General features: G+C 36.1%; 1 protein-coding gene and 1 long non-coding RNA gene across 17 annotated transcripts in view; one reads left to right on the forward strand and one right to left on the reverse strand.

Annotated features, from left to right (window-relative positions):
* camk2d1 (calcium/calmodulin-dependent protein kinase (CaM kinase) II delta 1) overlaps window positions 1–2638 on the reverse strand; it is a 124561-nt gene extending 121923 nt beyond the window's left edge. For 5 of the 16 annotated variants that reach the window (XM_049482054.1, XM_015608626.3, XM_007231053.4 and 2 more), the window contains exon 1: window positions 2320–2633. In XM_049482054.1, the coding sequence (XP_049338011.1) occupies window positions 2320–2381 (62 nt within the window). In that variant the 5' untranslated portion in view covers window positions 2382–2633. Of the gene's footprint in view, window positions 1–2319 lie in introns of all 16 variants that reach the window. The other 11 variants (XM_049482050.1, XM_049482046.1, XM_049482049.1 and 8 more) reach the window with 6 other exon arrangements.
* Window positions 2639–11434: 8796 nt separating this feature from the next.
* Window positions 11435–13534, forward strand: LOC125803981 (uncharacterized). Its single transcript, XR_007440461.1, has 5 exons — window positions 11435–12179; window positions 12583–12633; window positions 12709–12753; window positions 12832–12896; window positions 12983–13534. It is a non-coding gene; the product is annotated as an uncharacterized LOC125803981 (long non-coding RNA).
* Window positions 13535–15457: the final 1923 nt, after the last annotated feature.

Raw genomic sequence — 15457 nt, forward strand, 5'->3', positions numbered from 1 at the left:
AATTATTCAATTATTGCTAACCCTGAAAACAAATCCCAAAGAAAAATCGGTAGAGAAGAAAAATGTGTTGTGCATGGCCCGGCAGTATTGAAATAGAAATGGTAACCTTTAAATTAACAGGAAACTATTGACTTTTACAGTTATTTTTTGAACTGCCTATAGAAATTCAGAAGATAAAGTGAAGGGTGCATCTTACAGGACTTAGTCAGCCAGTAAAACTAATTGACATGCAATGCAATTGGCCACCTTAACACTTTCCCATAATTAGATTCACCTGTGTGTGTAGATCAAGGGTCAACAAGCTTACCAAACAAATTTTGTGTTCTAATAATTAGTGCTAAAGGTACTCAAATTAATAAAACAACAAGGGTGCCCTAATTTATGGACCTGCCTAATTTTGTTTAAAGAATTATTGCACGCTTTCTGTAAGTCCTATCAATTTCATGTCACTTCTCAAATATCACTGTGGTCATCTGCTATATGATATACTTAACTGAAACTGCTGATCCGATTTCTAAAGGAAAATCAGGAAAAACTGACAAAACTTTTTCATACCACTGTATTGCGGCACATGAAAGAGATCCTTGCCATTATTGGCCATTATTTTCTCATTCCCACAGCTTAACAAATCGTCCAAGTCGGCGTCATCTCGATGGTTCAGTGTAAGGTGGTTAAGACTGAAGCTTTTTGTCAGTCATTTTCTCGTCCTGGCGTTCAGATAAAATCAACTGTGTTTAATATTATCGTAAGTCTTGAGACTTGGCCCACGCAAATAGTGACGAGTACAGTGTCAACAGCCAATAGGAATGCTACGGGAAGCCGCAAGGCATTTTGCAATTAATATGCCTTATATGGTTCTTACTTTAATACATACAGTATTTCAAAATACAGTTAGCACTGTATTAGTCATTATATTTACAATTATTTTATTTTGCAATACACATTTTGCTAGAATTATGTTTTTTTTTCTTGCATTAATTCTATCTAAAACAAAGGCAAATGTATAGCAGTGAAACTGTGATTCTTTGCTATACAAAGCTATAGCAAAAAAAAGGGGAGGGTAGAAACTTATAGGCAGAGCCAAACCCAAAATGTACACTAATAAAATATCATAAAATAACAGTGTGGCAGAAAAATAAACTGCTGATGGGGACAAAAGTTGTGAGTCTCTGATAAATCACAGTATTGATATACACATTATGTGTAACTTAACATGGAATATGTATTATATGTAAACCAGATGCATGGTGGGAAATAATCTCAGAAAGAATCTAGTGACTCTGCAAGATCCCTGGTCTTTGCAAATCTTAGTCTGAGACTAATCTTTAGATGTGAGAGGGTGTAAGACCTTAGTCTGTTTAAAGTCTTTTCAGGGGCTTTTTAAAGTCGTGTAGTGTATGGACGGCATTAGTGGCTCCTTATTACTTGGCTGAAAAGCAGCCAAATAATAAACATACAGGTAGGCTAAGAAACCAACACTCTCAAACACAGCACTTTAACCCCTTACATTTTTATCAACTGTCTGACTGACTTTACACTACTAAATCTTGAGGATTTCTATTCAAGCATTACATAAGAAGCTTTCATGTTTGATAAGGAACATTGCATAATTGTAATCGTAATAGAAAACATAAACACGTAAGTAGATCTGCTATTGTGAAAATATAATGAATAAACTCGTAAAATTGGCTCTTTCCTGAACTTCATTTTAAAATCAACAATTTCCTGAATACAAATAAAATAGTTCATGTCCTGCAGACCTTTAATTTCGTTATGTTTGTCTAGTTTTTACGTATATTTTAAACATGCAGAATTTAGGTTGATTTCTGTTACTGATCTGGAATTAAATAAGTAAGTGCAGTAGAGAGTGACCAAGCAGCTTCTCTAACTATAATGTAGGAGATTTCAAAGCGCTCAAATTTTCAGATTGTAAAGAGTTTATTTTACTGCAGAGAAAAGAGGTTTTGTATCACCCACACCTGTAGCCTGTATACGGGACAAGACATTTTAAAGGGTTAAACTACATGGCTTATTGAGACATTTAACAGATTAACAACCACTATATAGTATACTATAAATAAAACACATCATGATAAATAATCCCCAGCTAATACAAATACATATATGGCCCTTTTTGGAATAGGAACGTGCTATTTAATCCAGATTGAAGTGAAAGCAAAGCAGCGCAAAAACCTTACAGCAAGTAACTATTCCCTGCAACTAACCAACCAAACACCTGAACAATTAGCACGAACACCAGTTTAACCACAGTAACAGGGCTAAGACAGCATGCACTGAGATTAAAGTAGCAGAACTCACTTTCCCAGTTCCTCAAACAGCTGATACTCGTCGGTGAACCTGGTGCAGGTAGTTGTAGCCATGCTGAGAGAGGGTAAATAAATCTAAGCGGAGGAAGGTGAAGGAGGAGAAGTCAGTGTTTCTTCTTTAGTATATCTGCTGCTGCTTCTTCTTTCTTACAGCTCCTTTTAGCACTGAACTAAAGTGAGTTTCAGTCGGAGGAAGGGGAGAAAAGTCCAGCCCCGGGGCTGCAGGAGGCGGTTCTCCGCTGGAGCAGGCTGGAGAAGTAGTTGAGCTGGTGAACACAGCAGCTCTTCTGCCGCTTTGACTCTGGACGCTGCCGCTTTCACCGCCTTCACCGCCGCTTCCTGATGGTGAAACTCAGGTTTTCTAATGCAGCGCTCCCACCTACCGGCGGTCAGAGGAACTGCAGATCATAATAATAATATGTCAGTATCAGTGCTTCAGCCACTGTTACAGTATACAGAGACCACTTAAAATGATGTTTCTTTGATTTTACCAAATAGAAAACCTCTGTATTATAATCAAGAGCAATATGGATGATCACAACCCATCTAACCAAGCTGAACTGCTTGATTTTTTTGCACCAGGAGTCTCTTAATGTTTTCCAGAGCTGTAGTTATATTGTAACTTACTCTATGGAGGGAGGCGCTAAATCTGAGTTTATACTGAGCTGATAACGCTATAGAGACTAAAGATATCTGATTTAAACTAAGACAAAGGCTCTTCTAAGGCTCGCTCTCTTCCTACCCAAGCAGGGGGTAAATTCACCTTGGGTTAGCTTGCGTCCAATTAAGCGATCCTCTTAAACGAATAATCTGCAAATCCGCTGAAAGTCACATGCTCACACTCATCCCAGTAGACTGATAGCAGCAGAACCCACAATAACACGCAATGCAGGAAACGACTGTTTTTAAATGATCTCTGAAAACATATCTGAACCAATCACGAAAACACATTTTGCTGCGCAAACGCGAAGACATTTCCTTGCTTATTTCTGATTGGCTCTTTGAGTCATACAAAAGCGGCGGACTGTTTTGGAGAAGTTCATTCAGAGACGTTCTGGTTCAGTCCTGTCAGTGTAAACATGAGAGGCAGGGATATATAAGGGCGAATTAAACACTTCTTCCAGTTTAAACTGACTACACTTTGTAACGTTTGCTAAACTGTGTGGATTTGTTGCTTACTGGCTTGTACCCCTTTTGATGCTTATCTTGTAGTATTAGCAGCAAGCTGTCTAACTTGGTAATCCAAACACTCCAATCACTGACTTAACTTGATACCCCTCTGCATGTATTTTATGAATGTTTTATTTCATAAACCCTATAATGCATCATTATCTGATGGAGACACATGCAACGTTTTTATTTCTTTACTTCATACATCAATTTAGCCAGTATCATTAGCTCTGTTTTTAAAAATATTACTATAAACAAACCCACTCATTATGATCTACTGCCAAACCAGGCAAAGCAGTATAGAACCAGGGCATACAGCATTTATAATAACCCTTCCCAGATAGCCAGCGACTTTGGCCCGGAGTCGTTTCTAAGTCGGCACTGCTGGTTTAGAGTCGCAAGCAGAAAAATACTTCTGGCCCACAGCTGGCCCAGTGTCACTTTCTGAGTGTTCTACATCAGTGTCACTGAGCAGTCGTTTTGGTGCTGGTGAACGACTGTCGCACCTAACCTGCTGATTCTCTGAACACAGGTGTGTCCTGGCTCAAATACGGCAGACGACCCTGTACCAGCACTGCACTAACAAAGTGGAAAACTGACTGTTCCCTACTGTTAGCACTTTTCTACCAAAGCTGACTTGTATATTTTCTTTTTATTTACAGTTATAGATGACTCCTGTCCGTAAGAATACTTACTCCCGCTGTTATGCTGCTCCTCACACACACACACACAGCCTGTTATAGTACACACCCACACACAGAGCCTGTTATAGTACACACACACAAACACACACACACACACAGAGCCTGTTATAGTACACACACACACACACACACACACACACACACACAGAGCCTGTTATAGTACTGCTACACGCACACACACGCACACACACGATCAGCATCCCTAGACCCCAAAACCAACCGTCGCGCACACCCCAAACGTGTGATCACGTTTAGAGTGTAAATGAATCTAGATGATATTTACCTTGGTGCCCCTGCGCATCAGCCCAGTTCAACCCGTGCGGTTTCTCGTAGCACTTGGCGCGCGGATTCCTCAAACATTACAACGTTCCTCAACTGTCAGCTATCCTGAAACCTTTGAAGTTTGTAGGTAGGTAGGAAACCTAACTAATATTACGTACCTTTTTTGAAATATAATTTATTTTGACTTAATAAATATTTTGGCCGTCAAATATGATTTATAACCCTATCTGTGTTGCCTCTTCAGTTAGCTAAGCTAGCTAACTTAGCAGCATATCAAGGTGATATTATCTGAAGCTAAATTATCTCAGAATGTAGCATTAAACACATTTCATGTTAATGTAAATGTTAATGTAGCTATAACAGTTACTAACAGACAACCAAAAAGTATGTTTTTACTTGAAATTCAAATTGTTAACTAGTGTACAAGGCCAGAACAGAAGTACTGTTTCGGTATTTACGTTAGCTAAGCTATAAACAGTTAGCTAGCTAGGATAGAAACCAGCCAGTTTGCTAGCGTTAGCTTAAATGCTTTTACAAACATACATACTGTAAAAGCATTTAGGCTTGCTAGTTAACCAATTTGGTAGTTAGCTAGCGAATTGGTCTTTACTAGCTAACCTAAATGCTTCCACAGAACTTTTGTTTAGATGTTGTACATTAGCTAGCTAGTCAGCTAGGTTAACTTAGTGGTTGTGTGTCTCTACAAGTCACTGTGTAATGTTTGTTTTAGCTAGCTTTTTAGTTAAATAAAATGGTGCTGTGTCTGTGAGTTAATATAAAAAAATCTTTATTTGTATTGTTTATTCCAGAGTTCAGTAATACGTTCCTGCACACTCTGCTACTTCGTTAAAAGTGTATGTTATTAACTTAGCTAGCACATTTTTATATAAACACACTCACTACTACCAAATAAGCTTTAGTCAACATTTCTCTAATTTGTAAAATCACACTAGAAGTTGTTTGTGTATGCAGTATATTAGTATACTAGAGACAAAAATGTTTTACTTGAAAAAGTTTAAAATTAAATTACACACACACAGTTATCCTGTTAGACACAACAGGAGAATTTAACAACATTAAGTAAAATAGTGGAGCTTTTCAGAGCAATTAAATTATTCATGTTTTATATTGGCAAAAAAGGAAATAGGAAAATCATAGATACATTTTATTATTGTCAGTAAATTAATATGTTTTAATGTTGCTGCCCCTACTTTCGCTTCTGCTGGTGCCCAATTTTCCAAGTACTTATTTCAAGAATGTGATGCTGAATTTAAAATGGTCATGTCATACAAAAGAAAAAACATAACAGCATTATATTTGTAAATATGACTGCAATAAACATATTTAACATTAAACTATTACTGTACTTTGATTCTATTAGTTGATAGTTGTATCTATAGAAACAAGCGTACAATTAAATATGTGTAGAGAAGGTATAACTTGCTTTTAGAGCCTACTCAGAAAATATAAATAAGAAAAACTATACTGGTGGGTGTGTAATGCTCTCAGGGAGTAAGATATAAATTTACTGAGGAGGAGACATCAATGAATTATTAAATTATCTTTATTTTAATTGTCTTTATATTATTTTAATCTTTATAATCAACACATTTTCCTTATAATTAATGTAGATGTATTTATATATTTAAGTATTACAGTATGGAGGACCAAAAATGACATACGTATAAATAAATAAATAAATAAATGCACATATAAATGTAGAAATAAATAAATGTTGAAATAAATAAATGAATAAATAAATAAATGTTGAAATAAATAAATACATATATAAATACACATAGAAATGAATAAATAAATAAATATATAAAAAATAAATACACACATGAATAATTGTATAGGTAAATAAATAAATTAATAAATACATTTCTAATTTTTTATATTTATTTTTATTTATTCATTTATATGTGCATTTATTTATTTTTTCATTTATTTATTCATTCATTTATTTCAACATTTCTACATTTATTTATTGATTTATTGCCACATTTATTAATTTATTTATTTCTGTATTTCTGCATTTGTATGATAGTTAGGTAGGCGGTCCTATCCTCGCTCTAAAGCAGGATTGGTTTTTGAGCTGCAAAAGTTTTGGTTCTACTGCTTGTCACTACCCGATCTGTACCCCCTGCCCGATTTGTTCCGCGCATGCGCACGCATGCGCATTGCAAACTGAGCAGGGGCACAGATCAGGTAGGCAATGCCAAGTTGTGGTTCCGCTCACACTGTCGCAAACAGCTTGTAAAACGCGGTTTCAAAATGAAGGACTTACGTTTTTACAGAGCTCTGAAAGAGTACATTTTAAGTGGAACATTTACTCCACCATGCAACAAAAAAATGTGCAAGGAAATGCGGCGTGTGTCTGAAAACTTCATAGCAAAAGGTAAGTTAAAATCATATCATATTTTAGAAAGGTTTGCGTTAGCTGAGGAAGCGAAGTGTCCCGTTATGTGAACTAGTTAGTATAGCTAGGTTAACTATGCTAGCTAATTTAGCTCGGAGTATTTTATTATATCAATAAGTAATTAAATATGAAACGTGTTTTTTTTTCGGCAGACAACCGATTGTTTTACACTGGACCAAATAAAACGTATATGAGACTAGTTGTTTGTACTGAGGAGGAAAAAAGGTCTGTTTTGATGGAGTGCCATAACTCCGGCACCGGCAACCACAACGGTGTACGAGGCACGAGAGACAGGGTGATTGCTGGATACTTCTGGCCTACCCTAATGAAAGATGTAACTGAGTGGGTATGTTGTGAAGTTATAACACAATTTCTTATTTATTTCCAGAGCGTAAAACTGCAACACAGTACATATAAATGTTTTATTTAGTATAAATATTACAGTATTATTCATACAAGGCTGAAGTTGGTTTGATATTCGCAGCTCCTGATTCGTTTGGTTGTATGTACACTACCTTCCATCACTTACTTTCTCCAGTTTTACTTTAACGTGCTGTTCTAGTGTAATTCATTCATTTACTAAGTAGAAAATATCTAAACTAGAGAATTAGCCTCATACTTTAAGAGAAAACCTGGCATTAGCCTGGCCAGAGCTAATTGTATACTGTATAATATTTATTTTAATTATTGAATATATAATTAACAATTTAATATATAATGAAAAAAATATTTAATAAAATTATATTTTAAAAACCTTTGTGAGCCATACTGCACAAAAAATGAATAAAAAGCTAATGTTCCAATGTGATTTCAAATAATTTTTTCATCTTGGGCCTGACCAAATACACATGATATGAAATTGAAGTCTCCTATGTTAAGGAAAACCTAGAATTAGCCTGGCCTGAGCTGATTTTATACTGTAAAATGAATTAGCAACATGACATACGAGCCATAATGCACCAAAAATTGAATATTAAGCTGACGTTCCAGTATGATTTTGAAGGACTTTTTCATTTTGGACCAGAACAAATAAACATGAGATGAAGAGTTCTAGTATTCACAAAATCGCACTGGAATCACTGGCTTTATATTCATTAATTTTTGTGCATTATAGCTTGTATGCCATGTTGCCAGTTCGTTTTAAAGTATAAAGTATTTCAGGTTCTTCTTAAAGTAGAAGACTAAAACTCATTATATCATGTGTATTTGGCATGGCCCAAGATTAAATATCCTTCAAAATCGTACTGGACCATCAGCTTATATTAAATTTTTGCTGCATTATGGCTGTGTATGCTATGTTGCTAATTCATTTTAAAGTATAAAATCAGCTCGGGCCAGGCTAATTCTAGGTTTTCCTTAAAATAGGAGACTAGAATTTCATATCATTTATCAGTATCAGTATTTGGTCTGGCCCAAGATGAAAAATTTCTTAAAATCACACTGGATATTTTTTTTTTGAGCGCAACGGCTTTTAAAATATTATTGTATTTTTTAAATTATATATAAAATTTATTAATTTAATATTCAGTAATTAAAATAAATATTTTACAGTTAACAGTTAGCTCTGGCCAGGCTAATGCCAGGTTTTCCCTTAAGGTAGGAGGCTAATTCTCTATTTAAGATGTTTTCTACTTAGGAAATGAATGAATTACACTAGAACAGAAAATAAGTGGAAGGTCGTGTATATAAAATTGCATTTTATAACATAATGTATATTTACATAGTTAATAAACAGCTGTACTGCTTTTCTTCATTATAGCTCCTTCAGTGTTGATATGTGAGGTGTTAAATATAATATGCGGAACAGTTTGTGAACGCTCCCTTTAGTTCACGGTGGTTCAGTGAAGCGGCAGCTGCGAATATCAAACCAACTTCAGCCTCATATTATTTATTCAGTAGAAACAAAAGAAATCTTTCATAGATAGTTACCAAGATTCTGATTTTGTATAAAAATAGTGTAACAAAAACAAAGTAATGTAACGACAAATATTATTGTGCACGAAATTATATAGCACACCCCTTGTTCTAATATGTATTTATGATATGCATTTTATTTTACTTTTTGTACATGTTTAGACACTGTCCCAACTTAATTCTTCTTTTTTTTTTTAGGTGAAGTGTTGTCGCCGCTGCCAACTAAATGACCCCATGAAGACGGGGACACCAGTGTTACATTCTATTAAGGTATTCCAAATTCTGTTTTGTTTAATAGAGAAAATAAATGTTTTGAAAGGTAATGGAAAATATGTGTTTAGGTGAAGGCTGCATGGGAGGTGATTGGCCTGGATTTAATTGGCCCACTGCGAGAAACTGGTCAAAAAAACAAGTATGTGTTGACCATGACTGATTTATATACAAAGTGGGTTGTTGCTGAGCCACTGCAAAATAAGACTGCAACTGAAGTGTCAGCAGCCATCATAAAGACACTCTACTTGTTCGGCATGGTCAAGATTATTACTGACCAAGGGAGAGAGTTCGTTAATGAGGTAAAAGTCTAGTATAATGTGAATTCTTAACATTGATATTTATCTTAATTAGCACACATGTTTTTCTGACATTCTGCTATGCACACTGTATTTCCTTTTTGATGATTTGCACACAGCTGAATGAAAACATCTTTGCAACTCTGAAAATCAAACATGCTGTCTCAAGTGCCTACCACCCTCAGACAAATGGGCAGGTAATTTTCAACATAATTTTATTTGACATTTCCCTGTAATGTTAAAAAAAATTAGGAAATGTTTTAATTGTTGTTTTTTATATATATATAGGATGAGCGAACAAATCAAAATGTCAAACGTGTATTGCGGAAGTATGTAAATGAAAGCCATAATGATTGGGACATCCATTTACCTGCAGTTGTGTATGGTACTAACTGCTAAGCAAGTGGGTATTCATTATACATTCATTATGGTCGATATATAATGTAATCGATATATAATGTTTTATTTCTGATAACTTAATTTGTTTTTAACCAGTCTTCAACCAGGCACACCCCGTATTTCTTATTCTTCCATCGGCACCCTCATTTGCCAGAGGTTATGAACGCCTGTCCCATGGGAGAAGACTTTAAAATTGCTGACCCAGAAGATGATCTTGACACCCGAGTAAATGAAATGAAAATTTTAAATGAGAAGGTTAGGTCCAAATTCATGTAGTCTGACCACAGAAGTTTTTTTTTTATTCAATGGCATGTAGTAAAGTGTAATTTTTTTTTTTTTCAGGTGCTTAGCAACATTGAAAATGCGCAGAAAAGACAACAAAAGTCTTACAGGAACCGTAAGAGAAAGCTTATGAGCACAATCAGTCCTGGCACCCTTGCTGACCGCCACAAAGGTCCTTTCACTGTGGATAGTATCTCTAAAAAGGGTGTGGCATCAGTGGTGAAAGATAATGGGACTCGATGTTGCATCAATGTCTCACGGCTAAGGCCTTTCTACAGGTTGGAAAGTAAGAGCTAAGTAGTGTTTTTTTTTTAATGGTTGACATGTAAGGTGTATATTGTAAAGTTTATTTTATTAATATTAGACTTAATTTTTTTTATTGTCTCTTCAGATCATGGAGCAGTTCCATGTGTGTCACTTCAGGACCATGAGTATGGTACACCTGATGAAGCAACAGGACCATCCTTATGCTTTTTCTGGAGAGAAATGGGAAAAAGACTTGGGTCCTCTCCAGGAAAAACTGGTAGGGGATGATTCCACCTAGCCCATTCCAAATTTCACTCTCCTTCACACACTGTTAGACACTACCAATAATTTTTTGCAATCGTATATTCAGACCATCTCTCACATACTTACACTCTCACACCATTCTCACCCCCCCTCCCTTGCTAACTCTTTTAATTGCAGTTGAAATATGTCCTGGACAAAAGCCTTCCAGCAGCAGAATTGATTGTTAAAGATGACAATATCTGTCTTACACGTGAGGACTTGTGGAGTCTTGGGTTAAATCAGTGCATGGAGTCTACTGTAAGTATATTCATGTTGCAGCATGCTTGCTCAAAGGCACAGAAATAGTTTTTTTTGTGTGTAATTTATGCCTTTATTTTGTTTTATTACGTCTAGATTGGGAATGCATGTTTTAAGATCATCAGAGAAGCTGCTCAAAAACATGTAATTAATTACAGAAGCTCAAACATTGTTATTTTGTATACTTCTTCATGGGTACTTGTATACATTTGCTAATCTTGTTGTGTTGTAAATAGGGGAAAGATGTTTACATTGCTGACATGTATGTGGTTCCCACATGGAAAACGATGAATGTGGACCCACTCTCAAGTTTACCGGTAAAGTGAAGTTAAACACACACACAGACAGACAGTTGCACATTAATGCAATGATTTCTGTACAATGCACAGTAGTTGAATGGTTGCATTTTCTTTCTCTACACCAGAACAATCTGTGTTCCAAGGATGCGATTTTGTTCCCTGCATGGAGTATGCAACAGAATCAACTGGATCACTATTTGCTATGTGTTGAGTTACAGTTTCAAAAAATAGATATTCAGATTTTTAGAATGAAGTTTGTTGATTAGCTTATCATTTTGAAATATGTCCATTGCAGGTTTTACTGGTTGTGGAGAGAGAGATCATTTTTCTAGATTCTGTACTCCCTGGTGGTTTTGGAGATGACTCGTACAAAACGATATTTAGGTTAAGAGAGAGGAAAAAGTTGCCCTTGTTCAGTGGCTTTTACCAATAATATTTTACGCAAGAGCCATGTTCTGTGGCTGCTGATTTACACAAAAGCCTTGTTCTATGGCTGATGATTTACAAAAAGCCTTGTTCTATGGCTGATGATTTACAAAAAGCCTTGTTCTATGGCTGAAAATTAACAAAAAGCCTTGTTCTATGGCTGATGATTTACAAAAAGCCTTGTTCTATGGCTGAAAATTAACAAAAAGCCTTGTTCTATGGCTGATAATTTACAAAAAGCCTTGTTCTATGGCTGAAAATTAACAAAAAGCCTTGTTCTATGGCTAATGATTTACAAAAAGCCTTGTTCTATGGCTGATGATTTACAAAAAGCCTTGTTCTATGGCTGCTTATTTATAGCTTTGTTCTTTTGTTTTATGTTTACGCAGAAGCCTTGTTCGATGGCTGTAGGATTAGGTCTCATTTTATGAAACAAGACCATGGAGAACAATTGTATGACTATAGGTTTCAGTAAGTGTGTGTCCATAATTAATTTTTTTTTCCATTTTATGTGCAGACATATTGCAGGCCAGATTGACCCAAGACCCTGGACAGAGAAGACCGGCAGAAGTTTTGATGTAAAGCCTTTTCTTTATTTTCTTACTGGGTTATATAAAACTCTGGACATCAGTTGGCTTAAATGTAATGTAAGACTATAGATATTTTCTTTTGAAGAGAATTTTCTACTGTGATTTTGGGAAACTGAGCCATGACTAGCCCACCAGTTGATACTTTTTGCTATATTCATTCGTCTTCTTTCCACCATACATTCTTTCTTGTCCAGACCTAGGGACTTTCTGTCTATTTTACACAATTTGAAACAATCTCTATCTTCAGCACATCTACTTCATGTATTAATGGCTTTTGGCAGTAACTCAGTAAGGGGGAACCTAAGCTTACTTTAGTGAAGCACTTGTCTACATCTGTTTCTATTGGTTCAACACCTTTACTTAACAGTAATATTTAATATTTTGTTTCCAGCACTTCCCTCAACAAACTTCTGGGAACTACTGTGGCATCCTTATACTCATTGTAAGCATCCTTTTAAGTTGTGATAAGCAGCATTTTGAGTTATTGGGTATAATAGAGAGATTTATTTTTTTACAGTATGCCCTCTGTATCTGCACCAATACCCCATTTATCTTCACAGAGGTCAGTTGCATCTATTAATATAGAAAAAATATTTCAAACCCCACCCCAATTGTCTGATCATTGTTATATATGTTTTAGAATGATGTGCCATTAATCCGCCAGTGGTGGTGCATCTTACTGATGGAAAGATTTCAGATTGAAGGGTAAGGCCACTCTGCTAAAGTATTCATGCCTTTTCTGCATTTTATTTCATTTGATTACCTGCTGATTAAGTTTTTTGATTCAACAGACATGGCCAGAGGTTTGCTTTCTGGACTGACAGGGCTAGCAGGCTATTGCAAGGGACCCTTCAGCCACTTTTTAGGGTATCTAGGTCAATCACTTCAGACATTCCACCTCATGTGCAAACCATGGTCAACCGCACAGCCCAAGAAAAGAAGCTGGTAGACTTTGCTGTACAAGACCATGGAGTCCGGCAACATTTGTTGGTATGTTTGTCACACATTAACAATGTTTGTTATTTACAATTTGCACATTGTTTTACCATTACAGTGTTATAAGCAAATAAGCAAAAGGCCTTATAATTCATGCTTGTTGTCACCATGTGTTGGGGGACTTTTTTTTTTTTTTTTTTAATGTGGATTTACAGTCCAAAACTTTTAACATAAACTACTTTTGACATTCAACTAGAAATGTTAAATGTTTGCTCATGTTTTGATGAAGTGCTTTTGGCACTTTGCCTTTTGACCTAAGGGTGTACTCTGTGGAAAAGAGCCTTCGAAGTGGCTCAGCAGAATCCAGAAGGGATCATCTCTACGGGTGCCAGTGTACCTGGACTCGGAGGAAGAACAGGACTCCCTATTTTTCTATCTTCAGGATGTCCTGAAATCTGCACCAGTAGAATTCCACATTGAGGATCAAGTGCAGTTCATTTTGGATGTTTTGTTCCCAGAGGTAAGGTTACTAGGTATGCAGTAAATATCTATTAACAATGTTAAATAGCCTGTTGTGACTTAAGTTACATAAAAATTTTAATCAAATGTATCTTTTTTTAAAATCCAATAGAGTAGTACTGTGAGACCATGATAACCACAATACATTTTCTCAGACAGTTATTGGGTCATTTTCAGCAGTGATACTAACGCTAATGCTGGAGTTTTTAAACACCTCAGTTTCACTTGCTTGACCTGAATAGTCCACCGGCGGTGGACATCCAGTGAGCATTGATGAAGGACTAGAGTATTGACAGCACCAACTATGCAGCAACAGACTCAGAGCTTCTATCTGACTTTACATATACACTGTGGTGCAGATAGGTAGGAGTGTCTAATAGAATGAGAGACAATAAATGGACACAGTGTTTAAAAACTCCAGCAGCACTGATATATCTGATCCACTCACTGTACCAGCACAACATGCACTAACACCTCATACACCACCACCATTGCTAATCACTTCTAATCACTGCACTGCAGTGCTGAATCTTTATAATGCAGTTTTATAATTTATATTTAATTTTTTTAACCCTTTTGTTAGTGCATCACCCAAGCCATGTCTACACTACAGGGAATAACTATACAAGAGGCTGAAGAGTTGTTTCTTTCAGGTCCTAACTACAGCAGAAGGTAAAAACAGTTACCTGTGTTTGAAATATCTGTATGAATGTTTATTTATTGTGACTACCATTTTAATTGGGTGGGTGGTTGCGTGTTTGTGTCGGGGTACTTTGAGTTGGGGAGGGTGGGTTTTTGTGTTGTGGTGGGTGTTTGTGTCGGGGGGGTTGGGTGTGTTGGGGTGAGGTGGGGTGGGAGTGGGTGAGGTGGGGTGTGTTGAGGTGGGGTGGGGTGTGTTGGGGTGAGGTGAGGTGGGAGTGGGGCGGGGTGAGGTGGGAGTGGGGCGGGGTGAGGTGGGGTGAGGTAGGGTGGGAGTGGCTGGGTGGTTGTGTGTTGAGAGGGATGTTTTTCTTTTGTTTTGCTTTTTGCTCTCATGCTTTCTCTGAGAAGAAAATAAACTGGTATTTTGATAAATGTGTTGTACCTTATTTTTAATGGTTAGTAGCATATTGATACAGGACCACATTTAGAGACATGGTATTTGGTTCCCATTTCTAAACATTCTGCTGTGTATTTTAAGCAAAAATAAATGTTTTTTATTAATAAACTCTTTGTTAGCTTGAGGAATACTACAAATGGTCAAAGACCACACCACCACCCCATATAATGGATATAACCCAAACAGGTTTGTTATAATGGTAAACAAATTAAATTTTTTAAATGCCTCATACACCCTGTAATACTAAATTTGACAAAGCATAAAATGCACAGTTTATATATCAACTGCTCAAGAACAAAGAACATTATTTTCTAGTTGATGTTTGTATTTTACTTATTTATATCTCCCAGTCTATCTAGATTACAGAAAGATAAACTGCTAGTTAGCCTATGCGAATTATTGTGTTCTGGCTCTATTTATTTATGAATTTATTCATTCATTAATTCATGGTAAGCATTATAAATTGATACTTGAGCATGTAGATGTTAATCTTATCGCTAAAGGTGTAATTAAGTTAATAAAATGTGAAGTAGTTTACAGACTTGGCATATGTAAAAAAAAACACCACATACATACATTTTAATAGATTATTTTGTTTGATTTTCGAAATATTTCGTTTAAACACCTATCAGTCTATCTATAATTCAGAAAACGGAAGTTAAGCTTGAGCAGCGACCTCACAGAGCCGAAAACTGTTGACGCATGCGCACAA

This window comes from Astyanax mexicanus, chromosome 8, assembly GCF_023375975.1.
Source record: "Astyanax mexicanus isolate ESR-SI-001 chromosome 8, AstMex3_surface, whole genome shotgun sequence".
Classification (NCBI taxonomy): Eukaryota; Metazoa; Chordata; class Actinopteri; order Characiformes; family Acestrorhamphidae; genus Astyanax; species Astyanax mexicanus.